We start from the raw sequence: 27,696 nt of genomic DNA, 5'->3' as shown, positions 1-27,696 counted from the left end.
ACGGTGCCATTGCCGACAATTGCCGGCAAATGCCGCCGATTTGAGATGCGATTTGACATGTGAAATCGCATCTCAAATCGTACCAAATCATACCCAGTGTGAACCTGGGCTCAGAGTAATATTCTCACATTTTTATCTTTGCAATAGTGCTAATTACCTCGTCTTGCAGCTTCTTGATTGCCTGATAGCATCTTTCCAATTCCAGTGTCTTATCCTTAATCTGTCTTTGCATTTCAGAGCCGTCCTTCCGATTCCTCTCTTTATAGTCATCAAACTGCTTTTGAAGATCCACAGTGGATGAACGGGAAAACTCGACATGTTCTGAAATCTAATCAACAATAATAATATTCAATGGGTGAGTCATGATTCGTGGTTACAAGTACAGTAGTTAGTAATCTGGCCTTGGCGTCAGCTCAAAAAAAGAATAATCTGTATTAATTTTTGAACCTATTCCTACCAAGAAACCTTCCTATTAAGAATTGCATTGTATGTAAATGTTGCAGTTTTGTTATTTTTATTGAGCTGGTTTAAAATAGTTATAACGCCCATTGGATTCTAATTCTAATTTCGGTCAACAGGGAGATGTCTGTTCTAACACCGGATTGTTAGTACAGGATCTCCTCTCGAACGGCTTCAGTTTATTTTCGTTCATCTCGAAAAAAATCTGATAGTGTGTACTAGGCTTTAGTCATAGCGGTAAATGGCAGAAACTGGATGGAAGAAGTTATACATTACTGGCAGTGAATATGAGGAGATAAGCATGTGCAAGTGATTAAGGTGATGAAGTCAATGGATAAGATAAGATTCACGTCATCACTTTAATCACTTGCATATGTTTATCTCCTTATTTTCACAACCAGTGATGTAGAGGGCATGGCTTGTGGAGTGGTGTAAGGCTGAGGCTAAGGCCCCGTACACACGACCGAGTTTCTCGGCAGAATTCAGCCAGAAACTCGATCGGAGCTGAATTCTGCCGAGAAACCCGGCCGTGTGTACACTTTCGGCCGAGGAAGCCGACGAGTTACTCGTCGAGCCAAATAGAGAACATGTTCTCTATTTCCTCATTGTTCAATGAGGAAAGTTGGCTCGCCGAGATCCTCGGCGCCTTCACACAGAACTCGACGAGCAAAACGATGAGTTTTGCCCGTCGAGTTCCTCGGACGTGTGTACGGGGCCTGATTTACACATTATTGTTAATAACAGACTAGACTGAGAGAGTGGCGATTTTTGGAAAACATACTACACACTACTGGATGATGATATTTCATGCTGGCACCCCATTCCTGAGCACCAGCAGGACAATATAGATCTTCTTTTTTTTGCTTTGAACGGCACTACAAGTATAAGCATGTTCCATTTGCTCCCCTTACACTTTTGGAGGTAGCATTTAGGCCTCATTCACATCATTGTTTTGCACATTACTGCAGCAGAATGATGTGAATAGGCCTTAGGTAAAACTTTGCTGCATGGGAAAAGCACAGGTTCATTTGGTGGCGCACCATCATGGCGCAGCATTAACAGTTATGGTAGATAAGTAATACGTTTAATTTCATATCTAACTATCAGACCATATACGAGAAATATGCAAAAAGGAAGAAAGGTGGCATAAAAACAGCTTCTTTATTAGTTTATATAATTAAAAATGCATAATAGCAAAAAGACATAAATACAGCCCACGGAACAGTGTGCACCCTGTGTACTTATTCATATAAGAGGAATAACCACAAAGCAATAAAACGTTGGTCTCCAAACTATGGCCTGGGGGCCAGATGTGGCCCGTTGCTTGCATTTTTCCGGCCCTTGGGCCACTATTCATCCCACACTATTTTGCCCACTGATACCAAGAATGGGGCACCATTCTTCCTCCTAATACCAAAGATGGAACACTGTTAAGTCCAGGGGTGCCCAACCTTTTGAAGAGCGAGAGCCACTTAAAGTGGTTGTAAACCCACATTTTTGACTTTTGCCTACAGGTAAGCCTATAATAAGGCTTACCTGTAGGTATAAAGAATATCTCCTAAACCTGTACGGTTTAGGAGATATTCCCCTCGCAATGCGCCGCTGATTGCAGCGGCGCATGCGCAGGGGGGATCCTCGGCTGAAGGGCCAGCACGCCGAAATGAAATCTCCCGCGCGCATGCGCAGGAGTGACGTCATCGCCGCTCCAGCGAATCACAGCGCTGGAGCGGCGATGCCCGGAAGACACGCTCGGCGTCGACCAGGTAAGTTCCCTACACCTCGTTCCAAGGTAAGTATTTCATAATGTATTTCATAATGAGCTAATATGCGGTGCTGTCAGGGAGAGAGGAGTGTCTCTTGTACATAGAGACACAGATCGGTCACCCCCCTTCCCCCACAGTTAGAACACTATATAGGATTCACATTTAACCCCTTCCTCGTCCCCTAGTGTTAACCCCTTCCCTGCCAGTCACATGTATACAGTAATTAGTGCATATTTATAGCACTGATTGCAGTATAAATGTGAATGGTGCCAAAAATGTGTCAAAAGTGTCCGATGTGTCCGCCATAATGTCGCAGTCCCAATAAAAATCGCAGATCGCCGCCATTACTAGTAAAAAAAAATAAAAAAAAATAATTCTTATTTTGTAGGCGCTATAACTTTTGCGCAAACCAGTCGCTAATTGCGATTTTTTTTTTTTTTTTTTTTTTATAAAAATATGTAGAATACGTATCGGCCTAGACTGAGGATAAAAAAAAAATTAAAAAAAAATTGAGCTATTTATTATAGCAACAAGTAAAAAAAAAATTTTTTTTTTTCAAAATTGTCGCTCTATTTTTGTTTATAGCGCAAAAAATAAAAACCGCAGATGTGATCAAATACCACCAAAAGAAAGCTCTATTTGTGGGAAAAAAAGGACATAAATTTTGTTTGGGAGCCACGTCGCACGACCGCGCAATTGTCAGTTAAAGCGACGCAGTGCCGAATCGCAAAAAGTCCTCTGGGCAGGAAGGGGGTTTAAGTGCCCAGTAAGGAAATGGTTAAAGAACCCGACTCTGACATGACCTTGTCTCAAGAACTAAAGGTTTGTCATCTAAATAACTGAGTGCAGCTCATGACTGACTAAAAGAAATATCAAAACACGCAGCCTTGTGGCACATTGAACCCAGGCATAATGATTAACAACCCCAGGCTGGATTTATTTGTGATGCTGTGGTATCCCGTAGGCATATTTCAAAGTATATTCCAGTTAAGGTCTGCAATTCTGAACTGCAGCAGCTACAGGCCAGTTCTTTCTGGTATCACATAGAGATCGCCTAGTAGGTCTTGAGCAATGGTGGAAACGTATTCAGTAGGTCATAATTTCTGACATTGCCTTGATAGGTGTGGCTTACTTATCCACTTAAGGACCCGCTCATGTACATATACGTCGGTACTTTAAAGATGGATATCTCGGTAACGGCAGCAGCCGCTGCCACAACCGAGATATCCACCTTTTCAGTGAGCGGTCCTTTAAACGATAACGGTAGTCTCCGCAGCGGATTTGAACGGGTTTGTCCCCTGCTCGGCTGGAATACGAGTGAGGGCAAGATGGCCCCCACCCGCCTCCATAGCATAGCAGGGCAGAAGCGACGTCAAAACGTCACTTCCGCCCATGCTTCTTAACCACTTAAGGACCGCCTCCTGCACATATACGTCGGCAGAATGGCACGGCTGGGCACAAGCACGTACAGGTACGTCCTCTTTAAGTGCCCAGCCACGGGTCGCGGGCGCGCGCCCGCGACCCGGTCCGAAGCTCCGTGACCATGGGACCCAATTTTGTTTGGGAGCCACGTCGCACGACCGCGCAATTGTCAGTTAAAGCGACACAGTGCAGAATCGCAAAAACTGGCCAGGTCCTTTAGCTGCCTAAAGGTCCGGGTCTTAAGTGGTTAAAGTGACATTTTCTTGTTGTCATTTTATCAAATGACACTTTTTTTTTTGACCCCAGATCTCATATTTAAGAGGACCTGTCATGCTTTTTTCTATTACAAGGGATGTTTACATTCCTTCTAATAGGAATAAAAGTGACTATTTATTTTTTTTGTGTAAAAATGAATAAAACAAATATAAATAAATAAGAAAACCCCCCCAATTTTTTTTTAAGCGCCCCGTCCCGACGAGCTTGCGCGCAGAAGCGAACGCATACGTGAGTAGCGCCTGCATATGAAAGTGGTGTTCAAACCACATAAGTGAGGTATCACCGCGATCGTTAGAGCGAGAGCAATAATTATAATCCTAGACCTCCTCTGTAACTCAAAAGATGCAACCTTTAGAATTTTTTAAACGTCGCCTATGGAGATTTTTAAGGTTAAAAGTTTGACGCCATTCCACAAGCGGGCGCAATTTTTGAAGCGTGACATGTTGGGTATAATTTTACTCGGCGTAACATTATCTTTCACAATATAAAAAAAATTGGGCTAACTTTACTGTTGTCTTATTTTTTTATTCAAAAAAGTGAATTTTTTCCAAAAAAAGTGCGCTTGTAAGACCGCTGCACAAATACGGTGTGACAAAAAGTATTGCAAAGACCTCCATTTTATTCTCTAGGGTGTTAGAAAAAATATATATATAATGTTTGGGGGTTTTAAGTAATTTTCTAGCAAAAAAAAACTGTTTTAATCTTGTAAACACCTCATCTGAAAAACAGGCAAGGTACTTAAAGCGGTAGTTCACCCCCCCCCCGACACATTTTACCATCGAGACAGGCATTGTAGCGCGAGCTACAGTATGCCTGTCCCGATTTTTTTAACCCCGGACTCACCTTGTAATCGGACATCGTAGATTTCGGCTCCCGCGGGGAATGGGCGTGCCTATGGAGAGGGAGGATGATTGACGGCCGGCCCTGGCACGTCACTCTCCCCGAAGACAGCCGGAGTAGGTCTCGGCTCTTCACGGCGCCTGCGCACAGGCTATGCGCACGCGTCGTGAAGACCAAGCCTATTTCGGCTATTCCCGGAGAAGCGTGACGCGCCAGAGCCGGCCGTCAATCATCCTCCGTCTCCATAGGCACGCCCATTCCCCGGTATCTTCGATGGACGACTACAAGGTGAGTACGGGGGTAAAAAATTCGGGACAGGCATACTGTAGCTCGCGCTACAATGCCTGATTTTAAGGTAAAAGAAAAAAAAAAAAATTTTTCGTCGATAGGGTGAACCCCCGCTTTAAGTGGTTATAGAACATAGCTTACTAAAAGTAAAGCCTTTATTACAAAGCAAAGTCCCATAAGGCCCCTTTCACACTGGGGCGGGAGGTGCGGTGGCGGTTAAGCGCTGCTATTTTTAGCGGCACTTCACCACAAATTTTGCGGTGCTATTCGGCTATACCGCAGGCAAACCCTTTTTCGACCACTAGCAGGGGTAAAACCACCCCGCTAATGGCCGGAAAAGGGTTAAAAACCACCACAAAGCGCCTCTGCAGAGGTGCTTTGCCGGCGGTATAGCCGCGGTGACCCATTGTTTCAATGGGCAGGAGCGGTGGAGGGGTGGTATACACACCACTCCTTCACCGCTCCAAAGATGCGGCTGGCAGGACTTTTTTTTCCGTCCTGCCAGCCGCACCGCTCCAGTGTGAAAGCCCTCAGGGCTTTCACACTGGAGAAACAGCAGTCGCTGTTTCAGGTCGGTTTGCAGGCGCTATTTTTAGTGCAATAGTGCCTGCAAACCTCCCCAGTGTGAAAGGGCTCTAACATTTTTTTTAGCACCACAGGGTGGTTTATCTTATATAAACCATTCATTTTAACATTCAGTAGTATTGAACAATATCTACTATGACTTGATTCACACTCATAGAAATGTATCTTATAGTGGTTTAGACCTTGCCATGAAGTCCCTAAATCTGGGAAAGCAAATCTGAAAAAAATGCATGTTGTTACCCAACAATATTTTTTTAAGTGGAAGAACCGGTTGGCATGCAGAAGTTTCCTTGTTAGTATAGCATTCCTTTCATGTGCAGGGAGTCCCCTTAAATGTCTCCACACATCCAAAAATGTTTGCTTTTCTCCACCTTAAGTCTGTGGCATGCCCATTATGTTACAAGGTATTTGGTTGTGATTACCTGGGGGTGGCATGTCAGAGCAGTAATGTTGATGACCCCAGGAAGCATGGGCTTTAGGACACGCAAGGTAGTCTAAAATGTATATCACCATGCATAAACCCATATTTAAAGTGTATGTTTGTGGAAAATAAAAAGTTTATAGCAGTATATCTGTGAAATCCATTGAGCTCCCAACTTCCTGTAGTATACTGATCTACCTTTGCTGCACTGAAATCAAAAGCAGTGATTTCTCGTAATGGACTACAGAACCCCTCACCTCATCTTCATAACATAAGGGAGTGTACTGTTGACCAGTGTCATCCGCAATCAATAAATGGACCTTCTCACCACAGGGTAAAAAAAGCCCTCACTGTTAAAGAAGAGCATGTATACCTACTTTTTTGACAACTCGTTACTTCAAACTCTTCTATTCTGCAAATTCCCAGCCAAAAACACTGCTTCTTTTTACAGGACTGTACATCACAAACGCACATACAAGCAAGCGGGAGAAACCACAGCTGGGCACACCCAGAAGAAGCAAAGCAGCAGATATGGGAAACATGGACCACCTGGAGGAAGAAAAGCAGCAGAGATGGGAGACATGGACCACCTGGAAGAGGCAAAGCAGCAGAGATGGGAGACATGGACCACCTGGAAGAAGAAAAGCAGCAGAGATGGGAAACATGGACCACCTGGAAGAAGAAAAGCAGCAGAGATGAAAGACATGGATAACCTGGAAGAAGAAAAGCAGCAGAGATGGGAGACATGGACCACCTGGAAGAAGAAAAGCAGCAGAGATGGGAGACATGGACCACCTGGAAGAAGAAAAGCAGCAGAGATGGGAGACATGGACCACCTGGAAGAAGAAAAGCAGCAGAGATGGGAGACATGGACCACCTGGAAGAAGAAAAGCAGCAGAGATGGGAGACATGGACCACCTGGAAGAAGAAAAGCAGCAGAGATGGGAGACATGGACCACCTGGAAGAAGAAAAGCAGCAGAGATGGAAGACGTGGACCACCTGGAAGAAGCAAAGCAGCAGAGATGGGAGACATGGACCACCTGGAAGAGGCAAAGCAGCAGAGATGGGAGACATAGACCACCTGCAAGAAGCAAAGCAGCAGAGATGGGAGACATGGACCACCTGGAAGAAGAAAAGCAGCAGAGATGGGAGACATGGACCACCTGGAAGAAGCAAAGCAGCAGAGATGGGAGACATGGACCACCTGGAAGAGGCAAAGCAGCAGAGATGGGAGACATAGACCACCTGGAAGAAGCAAAGCAGCAGAGATGGGAGACATGGACCACCTGGAAAAGCAAAGCAGCAAAGATGGGAGACATGGACCACCTGGAAGAAGCAAAGCAGGAGAGATGGGAGATATGAACCACCTGGAAGAAGCAAAGCAGCAGAGATGGGAGACATAGACCACCTGGAATAAGCAAAGTAGCAGAGATGGAAGACATGGACCACCTGGAAGAAGAAAAGCAGCAGAGATTGGAACTATGGACCACCCAGAAGAAGCAAAGCAAAGAGATGGAAGACATGGATCACCTGGAAGAAGCAAAGCAGCAGAGATGGAAGTTATAGACCACATTGAAGAAGTAAAGCAGCAGAGGTGGAAGTTATAGACCACATTGAAGAAGCAAAATCAGCAGAGATGGAAGTTATAGACCACATTGAAGAAGCAAAGCAGCCGAGATGGAAGACATGAACCCGATAAAAGAAGCAAAACAGCAGAGATGGAAGATGTGGACCACCTGGAAGAAGCAAAGGTGGAAGATATGGACCACGAAGATGAAGCTAAGCAGCATAGAAGACATTGGTCATGCAGAAGCAAAGCAGCAGAAATGGAAGACATGCACCCCCTGCAAGAAGCAAAGCAGCAAAGATAGAAGATATGGACCACGAGGATGAAGCAAAGTAGTCATCGACTACGCAGAAGCAAAGCAGCAGAGATGGAAGACATGGACCACATGGAAGAAGCAAAACAGAAGCAAAACAGCAAAGATGTGGAAAGATAAGTATACTTCGATTACAAGCAACCCTGTGGTGACCGGGTCATTTCCTCATTCTTATATGTTAGTAAGGGATTTGGAATTTATGGTTATCCTAAATGAATAACACAAGCAATACTTTACCAAAAAAATAAAAAACTCAGACATCCATCTTGCTTAGTAACCAGAATGAATTATGCCCCTGCTCTGGCTTTTTTTCTATGGAGGTGGAATGAAAGGCTAAGTTGGAATCAGGGTTGTGGCTGCAGAACAAGTGAATGTCTGTTAAAGAGAACGACACTTGTAGCAGAAATACAGAGATCAGGACCCTTAGCCATGAGAAAGTCACGTACTATGTAACCCTGTGTAATGTAAAACATGCAGAGCAAATTGCTCCAGTTCTGCTCAGCAGAGAAAGTATTACTGATGATAACAGCCAGCTTGAAGGTTAGAACTCTATGTCCATGTTATTGCCCTGTTAATGTTTTATTGGGGAAGTTCTCTATAACTGCACAAAAAGCACAATTTAAATGACCATGTTTGCTAAATACTGTCAGTATACATCTCATTACACACACCTAATGTTTATTTGATCAACCCCTCAGCCTTTCCAGCAGCACCTCTCAGTAAACTGAGAGAACAAACTGTACAACATGTGTCTTTCTTTATCTCTTAACATGAATTCAAGGCGACATTCGCTGCACCGCAGAATGTAAAGTGTTCTGCTCAATTCATTCTCAGTAATTTGGGAATGACCCAAATTGTTAATGAATAACCAAAAGAAAACTCATCTTCGTGAACAGTTCAAAAATAGAGCAGTGAACCAGCTGCTCGGTGAAGAATCACAATTAAACTTACAGAATGGCTCTTTGAAGCTTTGCTAGTAATTACTATCCTTGAACTATAAAGAAAAAAAGTATTAAACCAAAGCAATAATGTGGGAGAAGTTCATTCCTATATTTTAATGGAAATGACAATGCCTGTTCTCAAAGCTTTTATTCTTAGCGCAGAATGTCTAGTCTGGTTACTTGCTGCAACTTCATAAGCACTATGAACCTCCTAAATAAAACTATGATGAGAAAAATGAATTTCCCATTAAACTGCAGCTGTATAATTCCCGGCGAAGGAAACCAAGTTTCAGTTAAGTTGTGATGAGCAATACATTTCCAGCACTTTTTATTCAAGCAGCACTTAGGTCCAGGATTGCCTAGATTATATATAGTGAGGAAGCTTTACAAGGCAGTCACACAAAGTCTGAACATTTCTAAAAGCTTATCTGAAACTTTAAGGTACAGTAAAACCTTGTATTGCGAGCATAATTCTTGTAAATGCTTGTAATTCAAAGCACTTGTATATCAAAGCGAATTTCCCCATAGGAAATAATGGAAACTCAAATGATTCGTTCCACAATAATATATTCATAGGTCGTCAGTTTATAGTCCATATAAAAAGATTACAGCAATGTGATAGGTTGTGTAACCATAAAATGTCCATCCACAAATGGAAGCCTCCACAAGGGGATTAGAAGAAAATTTAAGCAGGAGCTACAGAGTATAAAAGAGAAGAGAGGCGCCTCGAAGTGTAGCAATATGTTGCTAAATGTTGTACTTTCATTAAATGTAACCATATTGCTACACTTAAGGCTCATACACACAGTCACACATCCAACAAACTTTCCCTTGGATTTTTGTCTTAATTGATTTGTCCGGTCACACCCATAGCATACACACGGTCAGACTTTTCTGCAAACTTTTCTAAAAATTACCCAACATCACATGGTTTTTCTGCTCTTTTCTGCTCTTTACCGCCACCCTTTGATTAACTTCTGCTATTCTTGGTTGATTTTAACATTGGTTCTGAGCATGCGTATTTGCACTTTGTCCAAAAGTTGGTTGGCTTGCTGTACACACAGTCAGACAAGGCACCATCGGACTTTTGTTGCCGAAAAGTTGGTCCGTTTGCAGACCCAACTTTTTGTTGGATGAAACCCAAAAAAGTTGGTCCGATGGAGCGTACACGGTCACACAAATTAGAAAAGTTGACGATTTTGAAGTTGGTTGGCAAAAAGTGTGACTGTGTGTATGAGGCTTTAGAGGCTCCTCTCTTCTCTTTTATACTCAGTTGTGACATGACGCTACTCTTATATCAAGACATCGCTTGTATATCAAGTCAAAATGTATACAAAAATTTGGCTTGTCTTGCAAAATGCTCTCAAACCAAGTTACTCTCAAACCAAGGTTTTACTGTATATTGCAATTGCCAACTCCAGGTGCCAAAACTTAGATTAACAGGGCTTTTGAGGTGCTTATATCTACCCAAACAGCTCCAAAATGTATAATATTCATTCACATATTACTGTATATAAAAACCACGTACACAGAACCATAAATAAATCAGCATAAATGATCCCCCTCCTTGAGGTGACTGCCACAAAGGTGGTCACCACCTTACTCTGTACACCACCTTGTATACTAAAATTCCATTTGCAGAAGGAGCTTAAAATGTGACCTGTATCTTAGTGCAGCAGGAAATTAAGCAGGAAATTACATTTCTGGGGGAGTGGTGTACATATCACCTTCAGGTTGCCATATTGCATTGAGTTTTACAGAAGATTACAACAGCTGCAGACTGAAAAGGAAAGGTCAGGTTAACATTAAAGTTTCAACATGGCATGTGTAGCAATTTTATATACTGTGTGTATATATATATATATATATATATATATATATATATACACAAAAGTGGAGTTGGCCTTTAAGGGTTCGTTCTTCCTGTGTCTAGTGACTTGCAGTTATATCCAGTGTATCCAGTGTGGAAAACCGCAAGTCACTGCTAAGGCACAAAGAAAATAACTGTGAAAAAAAAAAAAACAAGCAGTGGTGATGCACTGAAATGCGTATTGCACTGCGCCTTGCTGAAGTCAACAGTGCATTAGTCTGCACAGTGAGACGCTGAATTGTAATGCCGCGTACACACGATCATTTTTCGGGAATGTAGAAAAAAAAGAGATTTTTAATACAGCTTACCTGTAAAATCTTTTTCTTGGAGTACATCACGGGACACAGAGCGGCATTCATTACTATATGGGTTATATGGAGTACCTTCAGGTGTAGACACTGGCAATCTCAAACAGGAAATGCCCCTCCCTATATAACCCCCTCCCATAGGAGGAGTACCTCAGTTTTGTAGCAAGCAGTATGCCTCCCAAAATGGTCCTCAAAAAAGAGGGGTGGGAGCTCTGTGTCCCGTGATGTACTCCAAGAAAAAGATTTTACAGGTAAGCTGTATTAAAAATCTCTTTTTCTTTATCGTACATCACGGGACACAGAGCGGCATTCATTACTATATGGGATGTCCCAAAGCAATGCTTACAATGAGGGGAGGGAGAACATCTCCAAGACAAAAGGATTTAATTTAGAGATATACTCAAATCATAATAAATCCAACTTAGTTGAGAAAAATAATTTTAAATTTTAAATTTAACTCAAAAAAGAGGAGCCCCCGGAATCCGAGGGTCTCAAACTGCAGCCTGCAGCACTGCCTGCCCGAAGGCAGTATCAGTATTCCTTCTTACGTCCAACTTGTAGAATTTTGTAAACGTGTGGACAGAAGACCAGGTTGCCGCCTTGCAAACTTGAGCCATAGAGATCTGGTGGTGTGCTGCCCAGGAGGCGCCCATGGCTCTAGTAGAATGAGCCTTTAATGATACTGGAGGAGGCAACCCTTTCAAGCCGTAGGCCTGAGTGATTAATTGCTTAATCCACCTAGAAATGGTGGACTTTGCAGCTGCCTGCCCCTTCTTGGGCCCATCCGGTAGAATGAACAGCACATCTGTTTTCCGGATCTTCTTTGTAGCTTTAAGATAGGCCTTCATGGCCCTGACAATATCCAAGGTATGCAGCAACCCTTCCTTTCTGGAAGTAGGTTTAGGGAAGAAGGATGGTAATACCAAATCCTGGTTCAAATGAAAACTGGATATGACCTTCGGTAGGAAGGATGAGGGCGGAGAACGACCCTGTCCTTATGAAAAACAAGATATGGTTCCTTACAGGATAAGGCCGCTAGCTCCGAAACTCTTCTTGCGGAAACTATGGCAACCAAAAATACTAACTTCCTTGTCAGTAGAACCAAAGGAATTTCAGCCAACGGCTCAAACGGTTGTTTCTGTAAACTTGACAGAACAAGATTTAAATCCCACGGACAAAGCGGGGATTTAACTGGAGGTCTAATACGTAAGACCCCTTGAAGGAAGGTCTTAACCAGCGAGTGGGTGGCCAGCGGCCGCTGAAACCACACTGACAGAGCAGAAATCTGTCCTTTGATTGTGCTTAATGCCAATCCTTTATCCACTCCTAGCTGGAGAAAACTTAATACTCTATCGATGGTAAATTTGCGAGAAAGCCATCGCTTGGACTCACACCAGCCTACATAGGCCTTCCAGACCCTGTAATAAATCACCCTAGAGACCGGTTTCCTGGCTCTGATTAGGGTAGAGACTACTTTCTGAGACAGACCTCTACCCCTGAGAATCAGGGATTCAGCTTCCAGGCCGTCAAATTTAGATGCCGTAAGGCAGGGTGGAGGATCGGACCTTGCGATAGCAGGTCTGGCCGTAGAGGAAGAGTCCAAGGGTCTCCCACTACCATCTTTAGGATGAGTGAGTACCATGCCCTTCTGGGCCATGCTGGAGCTACCAGGATGACTGGTATGTGTTCCACCCGGATCCTGCGCAGCAGGCGGGGTAGTAACTGGAGCGGGGGAAACGCATAAAGAAGTTTGAACTGATGCCAAGGGCAAACCAACGCATCGGTTCCGCAGGCCATCGGATCCCTTGAGCGGGATATGAACCTGTCTAGTTTCTTGTTGAGTCTCGATGCCATGATATCCACGTCCGGCACTCCCCATCTTTGGCAGAGTGCTTGAAAGACTTGTGGATGCAGAGACCATTCCCCCGGCCATAGAGTCTGGCGGCTTAAGAAGTCCGCCTGAAAGTTGTCCACTCCTGGAATGAATATTGCCGATATGCAGGGCACATGCGCCTCTGCCCATAGGAGAATCAAGCTCACCTCTCTCTGAGCGGCTTGACTCCTGGTTCCCCCTTGGTGATTTATGTATGCCACGGCCGTGGCATTGTCTGATTGAATTCTCACCGGGAACCCCTGCAATTTTGACGTCCAAGCCCTGAGGGCTAGTCGAGCAGCTCTGAGCTCCAAGATGTTGATGGGCAACTGCTTCTCTGGCTTTGCCCAAGTACCTTGGCGAGTGCAACCATCCAAAATTGCTCCCCAGCCCGTCAGGCTGGCATCTGTGGTCACTATCTTCCAAGCCACTGGGCTGAAAGACTTCCCCTTCAGTAGATTCTGAGGGTCTAACCACCAACACAGACTTTGTCGGACTCTTGATAAGAGCGGCAACGGGATATCCAAGGCCTGTGGCCTTCTGCTCCATGCTGACAGGATGGCTGCCTGTAGGATGCGAGTGCTTAGAACCAGTAGGATTAATTCCTTGATGGCTTTTACCTTCCTCAGAGGTAGGAACACTCCTTGTTGTTCTGTGTCTAATCTCATGCCGAGATATTCCAACTGCCTTGTGGGCTGGAAAGCTGACTTTTCTCGATTTAGGACCCAGCCGAACCTCTCGAGGTATTGGACCGTGAGGGCCACTGCTCGCTCCAAGCCGGGAGACGAGTGGTCTATGACTAGGAGGTCGTCCAGGTATGCTAGGATCGTGACCCCTTGGATCCTTAGCTTGGCTAGGATCGGAGCTAGGACCTTCGTGAACACCCGGGGGGCCGTAGCCAACCCGAAGGGAAGCGCCACGAATTGGAAGTGACGCGAAGCCACCATGAAGCGTAGATATCTTTGATGTGGCTGATAAATTGGAACATGAAGGTAGGCATCCTTTATGTCTATGGACGCCATGAAGTCGTCCTTCTGGAGTGTGGCAGCTGCTGACCGCACGGATTCCATCCGAAATGAGCGGATCTTTAGATATGCATTTACCATCTTTAGGTCCAAAATTGGCCTGACATCTCCATTGGATTTTGGGATGATGAATAGGTTGGAGTAGAAACCCAGCCCCTGTTCCAGGACTGGTACCTCTACTATTACTTCCTGGGAAAGTAGATGATCTAATGCCGATCTTAATGCGGCTCCCTTTTCCGAATCGTTTGGAATCCTCGACTTCTGGAAATGAGGAGGAGGAAACCTTAGGAAATCTAATTTGTAGCCTGTGGCCACGGAAGACCGTACCCACTCGTCGGGAATGCTGGCTTCCCAAATCTCTGAAAAGAGTCGCAGCCTTCCCCCCACCTTCGTGGGTGGGGGCGCCCCTTCATAAGGTTGGCTTGGGGGCTGGTTTTGCTGGTTTGCGAAACCACTGCCTTTTGCCTCTAACAGCCTGTCCTTGTGATTTGCTGTTGAAGCCGAAGTTTGCTTTTGCAGGAGGCCGTCGATACTGCTTGGCATTAGAGGGCCCCTGCCCAGGGGAATACTGTCGTTTAAACGCAGGCCCCTGAACCTTCTTCTTAGTTGGCAAGAGAGTACTCTTGCCGTTTGAAATGGTCTGAATGTATTTATCTAGGTCTTCTCCGAAGAGTCGTCCTCCATGGAAGGGGAACCCTACCAGGAGCTTCTTGCATGGGGGCTCAGCCTCCCAGCTTTTTAACCATAAGAGTCTTCTCATATGGATAAGGGATAACGATAAACGTGACGCTTGCTGGATAGAATCCTTGATTGCGTCTACCGTAAAACATATGGCCTTAGGGACATCCGAAAATTCTTCTGCCTGCTGGGCAGGAATAAGTTTAAGCATCTGCTTAAATTGATCCGATAATGCTTGAGCGACCCCAATCGCAGCCACAGCTGGCTGTACTACTGCCCCTGCAGTAGTGAAGGAGTTCTTAAGTAGTGCTTCCAAGCGCTTATCAACTGGATCCTTGAACACCTGTATGTTTTCTACAGGGCATGTTAACGATTTGTTAACACATGAGATGGCTGCGTCCACTGCAGGAGTAGCCCATCTTTTGGAAAAATTTTCTTCCATAGGATATAGGACAGAGAACTTCTTAGGTGGTAAGAAGATCTTATCTGGCTTGTTCCAATCTTGGAACAAAACTCCCTCTAATAGAGGATGGATCGGAAACACAGCATTGCTTTGAGGCGCCCTCAGTGAGCCCAAAGCTGAAACCGTCGATACCTGGAGATCTGGTACTGGCAAGTTGAATGCCCTATGGACCAAGTCCGACAATCCTTGAATCCACCAGCTCTCCCTCAGGGAGACTGCCCCAGACTCCTCTGTATCCGGATCCTCGATCCCTGAACCTACTTGGTCCTTGTCCAAGAGGTCGTCCAATTCCCCTGAGGAAAGGACCTCCTCTTCTGAGGGTCCGCGCTCGGGCGACGGAGATCTATTCCGCTTACTGCCCCGCATAGCTGCGGCTATCATTTTACCCATGCTTTTCTGCATCTCTTTTAAAGAGGTGAGTAACCTCCTCCGTGACCATCTTAGGGTTGGACTGACCCGCGTCAGCTCCAGCCCCAGATCCCGATGGCCCCAAGGCTCCCTGTGGGGAAAGCAGCGGCATAGCTTTGTCCGAGACCTCAGACTCTCTGGGGGAATCCCCACCTCTTGTACCCTTGTTTTTTGATGCCATGGTACAATACCGAGGTACACCTGCTACTTATTGGTACCTGGGACTTATAAATAGTTAAATGCCCAAACACCTGTTTGGGGGATAAAAAAAAATGCTTCCTCTCCCCTAGATGACACTTTTTTTTTTTTTTTTTTTTTTTTTTTTCAAAAAAAAATCTTTTTTTTTTTTTTTTTTTTCAAATCTAGGAAAGAAAAAACATTCTGTCCCCCTGAGTAGTATTGCAAGAAAAACTATGAGATGGAAAAGAAACAGCCTATTCCTAGGCTTGAAAACAGTCTTTCTGAAGACTGCAATATTCTTTCTGGCCACTGTGTGTCCTCGGCGCCCCGTGCTTGCCGTTCTGGTCTTTCCTCCTCAGTTCCAAAGTATTGAATGAGCTATATGGAACAAACAAGGAAGGGCCGCCCCTTCCTTAAGCCACTGACCCGCCCTTCCCCCCCAGCAATCTCAAACAGGAAATGCCCCTCCCGACAGGGGGGGGGGTGGGGTTGGGAGGAAGGGACCTCTCTGCTCCAGCAAACTGCAGCCTGGAACCATGAGGAGGTCAGCGTTTTGCCTGCTTTGCAGGCCGTGAGGAGGAAGACTGAATGGAGCATCGCCTGGAGGCTTGCAGGTAAGCACAGCTCTCTGACACACACATATACTTTTATATCACACAGGCCCCACTCAATGCTTTTCCAACACTACAAGGGAGGTCACATCTTATGGGGAATAATACATATAGAGCCATCCTATCTTTATGATATGTGACTAGTTTGCCAGATGCAGTGCATAACTTTAGGCATGTCCCCTGTGACCCCCCAGAAAAAACCTGCTAAGAACCAAGTTCCGCAAGTTTTCCCCTCACTTACCTGCTCCATGCCGCAGGACTTTGCCAAGCAAGAGGCCCAATCTTCCCCCATCTCGGTGGGGATGTCTAGACCTTCAGGCCCTGGGTTCCTATGAAGGATCCACTGTCCTGGGCCCATATAGCACTCTGGCAACAGAAACATTAGGCACCCAAAGGTTTCTAAGTTCTGGGCCCAGGGTCCAGCTCTCTAAAAAGAAAAGCATTATGGGCTATACCCCAAGGGTTTGGGGTCCGGTTACTGACCACTTTAGCGCTGAGGCTTTTTTGGACAGAACCGGTTAGCTCACCTAATCCCAAGGATGTGGAGGCAAGCTAAACCATGACTAACACCTAAGACACTGGCGGAAAAACTGAGGTACTCCTCCTATGGGAGGGGGTTATATAGGGAGGGGCATTTCCTGTTTGAGATTGCCAGTGTCTACACCTGAAGGTACTCCATATAACCCATATAGTAATGAATGCCGCTCTGTGTCCCGTGATGTACGATAAAGAAACTTTGTTTTTTCCAACTTCATCATTAAAACGACGTTGCCCACACACGATCGTTTTTAAAAAATGTTCTAGCAAAGTGCGGTGACATACAACACATACGACGGCACTATAAAGGGGAAGTTCCATGCGGATGACGCCTTGGGGCTGCTTTAGCTGATGTCCTGTTAGTAAAAGACGATTCGCGCTTTTCTGTCTGTTACAGTGTGATGAATGTGCTTACTCCATTATGAATGGTAGTTTTACCAGAACGAGCGCTCCCATCTCATAACTTGCTTCTGAGCATGCGCGGGTTGTTAACGTCGTTTTAGCCCACACACGATAATTTTTTACAACCCGAAAAAACTGCATTGTTTAAAACGTCGTTAAAAAATGCAGCATGTTCGGGGGAAAAAAAATTCTTTTTTCAGAACCCGAAAAATGATGTGAAGCCCACACACGAGCATTTTAAATGACATTTTTTAGAAACTTTGTTTTTTGCATGCCGAAAAATGATCGTGTGTACGCGGCATAACACGCAAGCTAGTGTGAACCAAGCCTTATTTTACTCTCCTCTAATTATTTTATAATGACAGACATACATCTAGATTGGAAAGACAAAAAATAAATAAAAAAATCATTGTAAGCAGCCACATCACTATATGAGATTGCTTTGATGGATCCTTCTCATTCATTTGTAAGACAGAAACACAACTGCTAAACTCATTAAGCGGTTTTAATGCTAAAGATCTTTTCTATGAGGTTTACTAGTAACACATTACTATAAAAAGTCTCATAAAGAGAGTTGTCATCATCTTCATAACCTTTCATACACATTCCAAAAATTTACAGTAACCATTATGCTGTTCTCTTCTACGTACATTAAAAGACTTTACCTTTCAGTAATACAGACATTGATTTGTTGGTCAAAGGTCCAATCTCTGAGGCCCCGTACACACGACCGAGTTTCTCGGCAGAATTCAGCCAGAAACTCGATCGGAGCCGCATTCAGCCGAGAAACCCGGCCGCGTGTACACTTTCCGCCGAGGAAACCGACGAGGATCTCGTCGGGCCAAATAGAGAACATGTTCTCTATTTCCTCGTTAGTCAACGGGGAAACTTGGCTCGCCGAGATCCTCGGCGGCTTCACAAGGAACTTGACGAGCAAAACGATGTGTTTTGCTCGTCGAGTTTCTCGGCCGTGTGTACGGGGACTTAGTAATGAATAAAGAACAGATGTTTACATTTGATCATCTTCAGCAACTGCTGGCTTTTTAAAAAAGGTCCGAGCCTACCTAAAAAATGTTGGAACACGCTAAACCGAGTGTTATGTGCTGCTCCTGCATTTGGTTTATAGTTATAGAGATGCAAGGACATACACATACCTCTTTATGTAATTTCTCTACTGTCTTGTCCAGTTGCCATCGTTCACTTTCCATTTCATTCTTTAAGTTCCTTAACTGTTCCTTCTGAGTAGATTCCTCTTTTAATCGCTCAGTCAACTGCTGATGCTCATGGGTGATCCTAATGAGGCTTCTCTGAAATGCACAAGCATATGATCACCAATATGATAGAACACAAGAATAATATATGATGGTTTTAAAGTAGAACTATAGGCATTTTGTTTTATTTTGGATAGAGTAAGGGAAGGTCATAACCCCTGTAAGTAAATTATTTTGCCATTTGTGTCCCATTGGGGAGATTTCCCTTCACTTCCTGTCCCATAGCCAAAACAGGAAGTGAGACAAAATCCCTGCAAATTAAGGGAATCCATTGGGGACCCCCCAGGTCATCAGAACTAGTGTCCCTATTGGAAAATTTCCCCTCTATGACTTTTCTGGGGGCAACCCAAAATGTTTAATTTTTTCTTACTTTCACTTTCAAATGATAATGGTAAACAGGTACTGACAAGTGTTCTAAGTGGCAATAAGTCCTGACAAGTGTTCTAATCCATCTCTACTCTGTCCAAAGCATTAAAACAAATAGTTTTTAGTTGTACATTAGGTAAGGGATCTCAGTTTTGCAGGCTTTTTGACATCCTAAACTCCAGACAAACAACTGAAAGGTAGCTGAAATGGACATACTGAATGAGATTGAATTGTGTCCTTAAATTTGCCTGGAGTTCAACACCGAGCCATCCACACATCAGGATGCCGTCAGTAACACACTCTTGTGTATAATAAAATGTTGTAGATTAGTGGCCTGTCAGTTGGGGCAATCTAAAATGGTCCTCTTGATGCTGACCCTGCAAAGTTTGTATATTTTTTGTTAGTTGAAAATGTGTACTGTGTAATTATAGTTTGGTCTACACACTTTGGGGCATAATGCAAGCAGGGCACAGTAAAGCTGACCATACATGGTTAGATTACCGCTCACACGTACATTCTTTTATGCCATAATTAAGTTAACTGGTTTCTTTCAAAAGTCCCTAAAGTGGAAGTTTAGGTAAGCTAACTAACTCTAGTCCGGTCAGTGACGGCTTCACTGTGGAGATGGGTGCAGTAGAGGTAGCAGACAACGGAAGCCTCATAGTAATTTTATTGGCGACGTTGACGCTTCTCTCCTGACACAGCATCTGCCACTGGAGAACTGACCAGATCAGCTGCAGGACAGGTAAGTACAGCGATTTTTGCTTTACAGGGTTAGATAGATTAGTCTTAGAATGTAGCATAGAGTAGGGTTAGTCAGTTTTTGCCTTAACTTCTACTTAAAAATGTCATCAAGACGTGCTATTTGAATGGAATTTCAAAATAAAGAGCTTTCATTCCTTCAAGAAAAATGTCCTATCTTGCTCCTTCAAATTTCACCACTACAATTGGCAGCGAATGTCAATTACCGTATTTATCGGCGTATACCGCGCACTTTTTTCCCCTTAAAATCAGGGGAAAATCGTGGGTGCGCAATATACGCCGATACCCGCTTCCCGCGCTGTGTTTGAACCGGCCACCGACATATACCGAGCGCAGTACACTCAGGTACACTCGGCCAGGCTCGGCTCCGCTCGCGGTCACACCCTGTGCCGCCTCCTAGCCTTTATGCGAGAGGAGCCGAGCGTGGCCGAGCATGCCCGAGTGTACTGCGCTCGGTATATGTCGGCATTCAAACACAGCGCGGGAAGCGGGGATCGACTCAACAACAGCAAGAGAGAAGCGGGGAGGACACCACCAGGGCCGCAGACGGACACCGGACCGGAGAAGGCCGCCGATGGACGCCGGAGCAAGACACCAAAACTGTAAGTAATTCAATTTTTTTTTTCAGGAATTTCCCTTCTACATTAGGGGTGCGGGCTATACGCCGGTGCACGCTATAGGCAGATAAATACGGTATACACCACTGACCATTGGAAAATCTAACAAACGTTCCGGAACAAAGATCTTCTAGTCATTGGTTCTAGGTGTACTGACACAGAGTGGGCAAACACACAATACAATGTCTGATCTTCTTAGCATTTTTCTAAGGTTAAGCTTTCTAATGATGCACAAGGGTATTCAATACAACGTAGCCAGTATGGGGCCAAAAGCATAAAAAAGTATTAATATTTTGCACTAAATATAAAATTAGTACTCAGCAGACTATCAACAAAAAAGCATGAAAACATTTATATATTATCTACAGATTTTATAACCTATATAACAATTAATGGCTTTGTGCTCATTAGATGTGAATAATTCAGCATGAGTATTGAGAGACAGGTGGTAAGCACCTGCTGAAGAGTGAGCAGTATCAAAAGGTACCTGTGAATTACATGGGACTCCTCAACTACTGCTTGGTCATACTGCTCTATACAAAACATACTCTGTGCAGTTTCATACCAAAAGCCTTTAGGGAAATTTAAATTTTTTAAAGCCAGACATATATGGATCGAAAGTCAGCCAATTCAGCAGAGACCAAGCAAATTGGACAGGAAGGTTGCACAAAGTTTTATCTAAAGTTTTATCTGTACAATCTCCCTGTCAGATTTTCTCTGCTTGATCAGCACTTCAATGAATTCTGACAGCAGGGAAGTCTCTCCGCTGTCAGAACACAATGGTTCAGCAGGTAGGATTTCTCCATCCAGTTTCAGTTATTTTCCTGGTTGACCGTAAAAAACTGACTCATCTATGGGCTGCCTAAAGAAGGGTTGGCTTCTTATTAGAGTGTTACTTGCCCAATTACTAGGTGACCAGCTTACCTTTGTGTCTTCAAGTTGGATTTCTAACCCTCTAGAAATCTGTAGTGCTTCTTTTTCTTGTTCTTTTGCATCATCATACTCTTCTAGAAGCTGCTGCTTTTCTTTCTAGAATTAAAGGATGATGAACATTGTTATATAAAATGTCTATGAAATAGCAGAAGTATACATGATCCCTCTCTGTCCCAACCAACATATTCCATACTTCTGAAAAAATAAAACCTTCCAGGATCAGAAAACAACCACATTGTATGCAGCTACTACTCTTTTCCAAACCCTTCCATAGCAAAGTCTATTCCGTTATACATTTCTGTGCTCTACTGCCTGCCACATAGCTATACCTGGGAACTTTTGGGAATCCTAATTCCTGAGAATGCGGGACTGGAGAGGGATGTGGGCAAAGCTAATTGCAGCTCCAGTAGCATGCCACGCTTCAACAGTGGATGGGGCCAAATTATGCTAAAAGTGGGAGGCGCTTAAAGGATAGGTCCAGTGTCTACAGTAAAATACACAAGACCATAGAACCTCTTCCTGGCTCTGTGCCTGACTTACAAATGGTGTCATGCCTAGCACACCACCCCCTCTTATAGTCATTCACATGACATCACAACATTATGGAGTCATGATGTATGCGTGGTGCTGATTGGCAGAAGCAGACATTGCCAGCCACTGCTTGGCATGCACAGCCCATAGAACACAGAGACCAAAAAGCACTGTAGTGTACTGCTCCACAATAAACTGAGTATAAACTGAGTATACACCAGTAGAACACCCCATAAATATCCTAAAACCCTGAGAGAACTTGTGTAGTGGGTAGAGTCAGTACATACTGTTTAAGAAAGTGGTGTCTATTCAACTAAACATGCCACAGACACGTAAAATCCTGGGACAGACTTTCCCCCAAGTGTAACTTACAAATGCCACCACGTTGTACTGTCATAATGGAGTAGCTGCCACCACTAGACATGTATTACAATATGTGTGAACTAAATACCCCAATTATTGCAAAGTTTGCTTGAATGGGTATAGCAGTGTGCAGAGGGTTCATCCAGTATTTATAATTGGAGCAGCTAGCACTACTGGACCTGAACGGATACATAGTTATGTAGTATGTGGACTTAACAACTGGTATCCAGCTCTGTTGCACATCTCTAAGGGCTGAATTCACTAAGATCTAAATAACGGCAAATTAAATATGCTAAAATAACACTTGGCCGGACTTTCCAACGGGAAAAAATAGAGAACCTGCTCTCTATCTAAGTCCTTTGAAAATTCCGGCAGAAAAAGTCAGATGGGGCACACACACTGACGGAATAGCCGATGAAAAGCTCCCATCTGACTTTTTCTGACGGAAATTTATTTAGCGTTAAATGACGACGTGGTATTTTTCCGATTGTTTCAGTAACTACCGCATTTTCTCATTCTAATTTATTGTATGTGTCAGTGGTTAAGGCTTGTTTAAGGTAATTTCCTTATAAAATTTTACAGTATAACATGTTTGTTATTTTTCTTTTGTAAAAAACAATTTTTTTATATCATTTTTTTTTGACTGTAAACTGTATTTGGAGGCATTGAAATTTGAACTACCTTCTCAAATATATGTCTCCTGATGCTTGGTAATCCAAGCTGTGTCTTCTTCATGTGTTGCCTGAAAATAGCTGTTAAGCTGTGTTGCGGTCATTTACTAAATCCATCATGCCATACATTCAAAAAATTGTGATGTTTTTGTACATCTATGGCCCACTAGAGCTGTGGAAAGTGCTCTTTAATAGACTGTTCTATGTTTTTGGCCCAATTCTGTGCTGCTATGCTTATATTGTGGAAATGAAAGAAAACTATATTTTTTTATAATTTTTAAAACATTTTTATCTATTGTTCCTATCAAAGTGTAACTTGTTGAAATGGTGTATATAAAAAGCATTACCTATACTTTTGGTTATATTATAGTGGCCACTTCGAGAGGTCACTTCTAGTTGGAGTAATTGTCATAGATGACATACTCCATTGTTGCACTTTTGTAAACAACGTTTATTTCAAAATATATATATATATATATATATATATATTATAAAAAAAAAAAGTTCTTGATGTAAAATTTCAGCTGATGTTTGCATTTAATTTGCACTGCACGTCATGCCTTTTTGATTTAATAAATAAAAAAAAAGGTGCTCGGGATGTATAATGCCACATTTTTGTGTGTCCATTGCTGGTGGAACAGTGTCAACTTCCTGTGGGTCCTCTGTGGGTTAAATTAGCAGCATTGACAGTTGTAAACTGCAAGCACTTGAGTAGGAACCGTAACCGTAATGTTCTAAAAGGGTGTATTACTACTTTAAAACTTCTGGTACTACAGCCCTCAGTGCTCCAGGTGTCAGAACGCGGTGACGTAAAACACAACAACGTGCTGAAAAAAACTAAGTTCAATGCTTCCAAGCATGCGTCGACTTGATTCTGAGCATGCGTGGATTTTTAACCGATGGTTGTGCCTACTAACGATCGTTTTTTTCCCCATCGGTTAGGAATCCATCGGTTAAATTTAAAACAAGTTGGCTTTTTTCTAACCGATGGTTAAATAACCAATGGCGCCCACACACGATCGGTTTGGACCGATGAAAACGGTCCATCAGACCATTCTCATCGGTTTAACCAATCATGTGTACGCGGCCTGAGACTAACCCGGCAACCAAAACGAAACCCTGGCATTGTTGGGTCAATTCCAGAAAGTTCTCAAATATGCACTTACTGTATCTAACCACATTGTCTTGTGACAGGTATGCTTTAGTTTCCCAACAATTATTAGACAATCACAAATTTTGACCTCACATACTACTTTCCTGTAACCTTTATGTTGCTTAATGGCTGCCTGTCCTAATTCACACATATTAGCAATAACACAAGAAATGGTCCAGTCTGACAGCCATGCGTAATGCTTGGGTAGGCATAAGGCCATTAGGGCAATCCTAGGGCTGATGAGCGCTCATTATTGTGCATATAAACTTTCACTGTTCCCAGAGAGAGATCTGCCTTTTTATTGCCAGGCAAACTTTGGCTGCAGTAGATTTGTGAACTTGCTCTGTAAATATATGCAATGGAAGAAAATACAAAAAGGAGACCATTTTCTACACCAGGCGTATCCAATTCTAGTCTCTATTGCTGTATTCCGGCTAAGGTTCTGTAGCAGACACATTCAATTTGGTTTGATTTCTTACTGTCTGTTAATTATGGAAATCCTAAAACTCTGGGGAGGATCATGGCCCCCAAGGACTGATTTGGACAGCACCGCTCCATACAACAACATGTGAAAGATTAGTTTACACTGATACTGTTCAGAGTAAATGCAGCCCAGTTCATTATCCTATCTAACCCTCTAAGTCTCGGTAAAACATATCAGCTTTTTAGATGTTCATTTTCCTGACCTCGGTTCTCCGCAGTCTCTCTTTTGTTCTATCGTTATCTTCGTTCAGCTCATTGATTTTCTGATGAAGCTCAGTTATTTTGGCCTCCAGCTGCTGTATCCTTTGTCTCAGTTCTTCATTTTCTCGCAATAAACTTTTTACTCTACTTTCACATGCATTCTTTATCTCACTTGCTTCATTCTTCTGAAAAGTGATGTCATTTACATTCTGTAAGGGGAAAAACAACCACAGCATTTCTTAGTTGGATAACAAGATTGGTTGTGCGAGACTGTCCTTAATGTCTACAAAACATATTTCAAGGGCACAAAATAGAGAAGCTCAGTAGGTGGCATGTAGTACACATAATATATACAGGTTTATTTAAAAAACCCAACCATAAGAAGCCTAACCACCCACTACCCAAAACCCCCACACCCACCCTTTGCAGTGGAGCTGCACCCACACTGCAAGGGCCAACAGCTCTTTATATCTAGGGAACAGAAAAGCACTACTACTTAGAGCCCATTCACACCCAGGCGTATATACGCCTGAAGTGCGACGCTCATGCCGCTGGAGGGGCGAATTTACATTGATGTCTATGAGATGGTTCACATCTCACGCCGAAGCGCCGTACGCCTGCCGCCTGAAAACAAGTCCCGGACCCTTTTTTTCAGGCGGCTTTCGACGTTCGGCATAGACATCAATGTAAAATGTTTTGTGAAAAAAAAAAAAAAGTTTACAAATCGCGGCAAAATACGCCGCGTACGCCGTGTTATAGTGTGAATGCAGCCTTACCCAATCCTCTGCACTGCTAGATCAATCTCGATGATGGAGCATAGGGAAAAAAAAGTTGAGGGAACCAGCCTAGCAGTGCAGAGAAATTTTATATTTTGAAACAACACCCATACATGTGGGTGAGTAAATGGCAGTGCCAGCAGTTACACATGGCAATTTCTGCAGTGCATTCCTATGGGTAAAAATATGTTGCAGCTGTGGCTCCCAAGCACCACAACTACAGATGTATTTTACTCTGTATGCACATACACTGTAGATTACAAGTACAAGAGACCTAAAGGATTTGCACTGGAATTTTACCTTGCTGTAGTCAGACATTTTTATGTGGGCTTTGTCCTGCTATAAATATTCATGGTCAAGGTTTGTGCTCTATCATTTATGCCATCTAATTTTTTATTAGTACTCTACAGAAATATATATACACACATACACACACACAATGTATACCATATATACTCGAGTATAAGCCGACCCGAATATAAGCCGAGGTACCTTATTTTACCACAAAAATCTGTACAAATTTATTGACTAGGTATAAGCCTAGGGTGGGAAATGCAGCAGCTACTGTAAGGCCCCGTACACACGTCCGAGAAACTCGACGAGCAAAACACATTGTTTTGCTCGTCGAGTTCCTTGTGAAGCCGCCGAGGATCTCGGCAAGCCAAGTTTCCTCATTGACTAACGAGGAAATAGAGACCATGTTCTCTATTTGGCCTGACGAGATCCTCGTCGGTTTCCTCGGCCAAAAGTGTACACACGACCGGGTTTCTCGGCAGAATACGGCTCCGATCGAGTTTCTGGCTGAATTCTGCCGAGAAACTCGGTCGTGTGTAAGGGGCCTGAGTGGAAAAGAGGGTAAACAATGTCCATCTGCAGCCTCACTGTGCCCATTTGCAGCCTCACTGTGCCCATTTGCAGCCTCTTTGTGCCCATACACACACATAAACACACACACATTTTTTATATATATATATATATATATATATATATATATATATATATATATATACACACACACACACACATACTGATAATTAATGTGATTCATGTTTCCCTAAGCTGGCCATCCACTAGTAGATTTTCTAACAGACATTTGTATATAAATTCCCTTAAGTACATTTGATGACTTGTTGTTCCAAAGTATTTAAAAAGTTTGCCTTTAACATTCAATTTGGGAGTGAATGCACTTTTACGAATGAAAACCACAATCACTGTCAGAAAATGTTTTGTTCAAGAACATTTTCACATCCTGCTCCTCTGAATTAACTCTTCACTGTTGTTGAAAATTAACATACATTTTTACATTCAATAAACATTAGAAAATTAAACAACTGTTCCTATAATGAAAATTTGCAAACAAATTTCTTCTAGCGTATAGCTAGCTTTATAAGTAAATCTACACAATGTATTATTGACACACATGCACAGAACTCTTCAAGTTCAAGCACACAAATTAGTCGGAGAATACTGACTCTGCTACCCACGCTCTACCCAACACAACAAAGGAAAATTGATGCTTGCAGGGCCTTCCTTATAGCAGTCATGTCAGCAGAAAAGTAAAACAGACTAAGCAAATAAAGAAACAATAAAAGTGTTGCCTTTAATGCTTGACCTGCTTCAAATCTGTGCAGGACGGGCATTAGATAAAGAAAAGGAAAAAGGCCAAGTCAAGGCTATTAGGAGACAGGAGAGTGCTTATTTTGAGTTCTTGTTAGTCAGCATTGCTTACTGGGATGGGATTCTCCAGACTGCACTGAAACAAAGGTATATGGGCCTCAAACGGCCCTTTAGGGTAAGAAGCCAACATAAGCTTTTTGCAAAGCCAGCATGTAAATAACATACAAAAGACCCTCGAGTCACAATACATCAAGAAGGAAAAGAGAAAAGTTAAATTAATACGACAACAATTAGCAATCATTTTGGAGCCATCACACTCTATTTAGCACTATCCGTGTGTAATGTTACCTAATAAACTATACTGAGATGCCAGTACTGCTACAACTCCATGCACAGCAATGTATTTGTTGAACTAACTTTAAAAAACACTGTGGGCCATATCCAGAAAGAAATACATTGGCGCAGCGTATCAGAGATACACTACGCCGCCGTACCTTACCTGGCGCATTTTCGAATCCTCAGCGAGTTTGAGCCGTAAGTTACGGCGGCGTAGTGTATTTTTGGTGGCGGATTTTAAATTGGGCGGGTTGGGGGCGGGTTTCATTTAATTGAAGCGCGTCCCCGTGTCGAATGAACTGCGCATGCGTCGTCCCGAAATTTCCCGCCGTGCATTGCGCTAAATGACGTTGCTAGGATGTCATTTTTTTAACTCAGACGTGAG

At 43.3% G+C, this 27,696-nt stretch overlaps 1 protein-coding gene across 4 annotated transcripts in view; it reads right to left on the bottom strand.

The window, feature by feature from the left end:
• Nucleotides 1–27,696, bottom strand: part of CGNL1 (cingulin like 1) — a 143,194-nt gene that overhangs the window by 40,204 nt on the left and 75,294 nt on the right. For all 4 annotated transcript variants that reach the window (XM_040342749.1, XM_040342752.1, XM_040342750.1 and 1 more), the window contains exons 9-12: nucleotides 24,585–24,791; nucleotides 21,172–21,276; nucleotides 18,386–18,538; nucleotides 158–328 (exon numbers count right to left, since the gene is read on the bottom strand). In XM_040342749.1, coding sequence (XP_040198683.1) covers nucleotides 158–328; nucleotides 18,386–18,538; nucleotides 21,172–21,276; nucleotides 24,585–24,791 — 636 coding nt within the window. The remainder of the gene's footprint in view (nucleotides 1–157; nucleotides 329–18,385; nucleotides 18,539–21,171; nucleotides 21,277–24,584; nucleotides 24,792–27,696) is intronic.

The sequence above is a fragment of the Rana temporaria genome, chromosome 3 (genome assembly GCF_905171775.1).
Source record: "Rana temporaria chromosome 3, aRanTem1.1, whole genome shotgun sequence".
NCBI lineage: Eukaryota > Metazoa > Chordata > Amphibia > Anura > Ranidae > Rana > Rana temporaria.
Note: the sequence above shows the minus strand (reverse complement) of the source record. Positions and strands in the feature narration are given on the sequence as shown.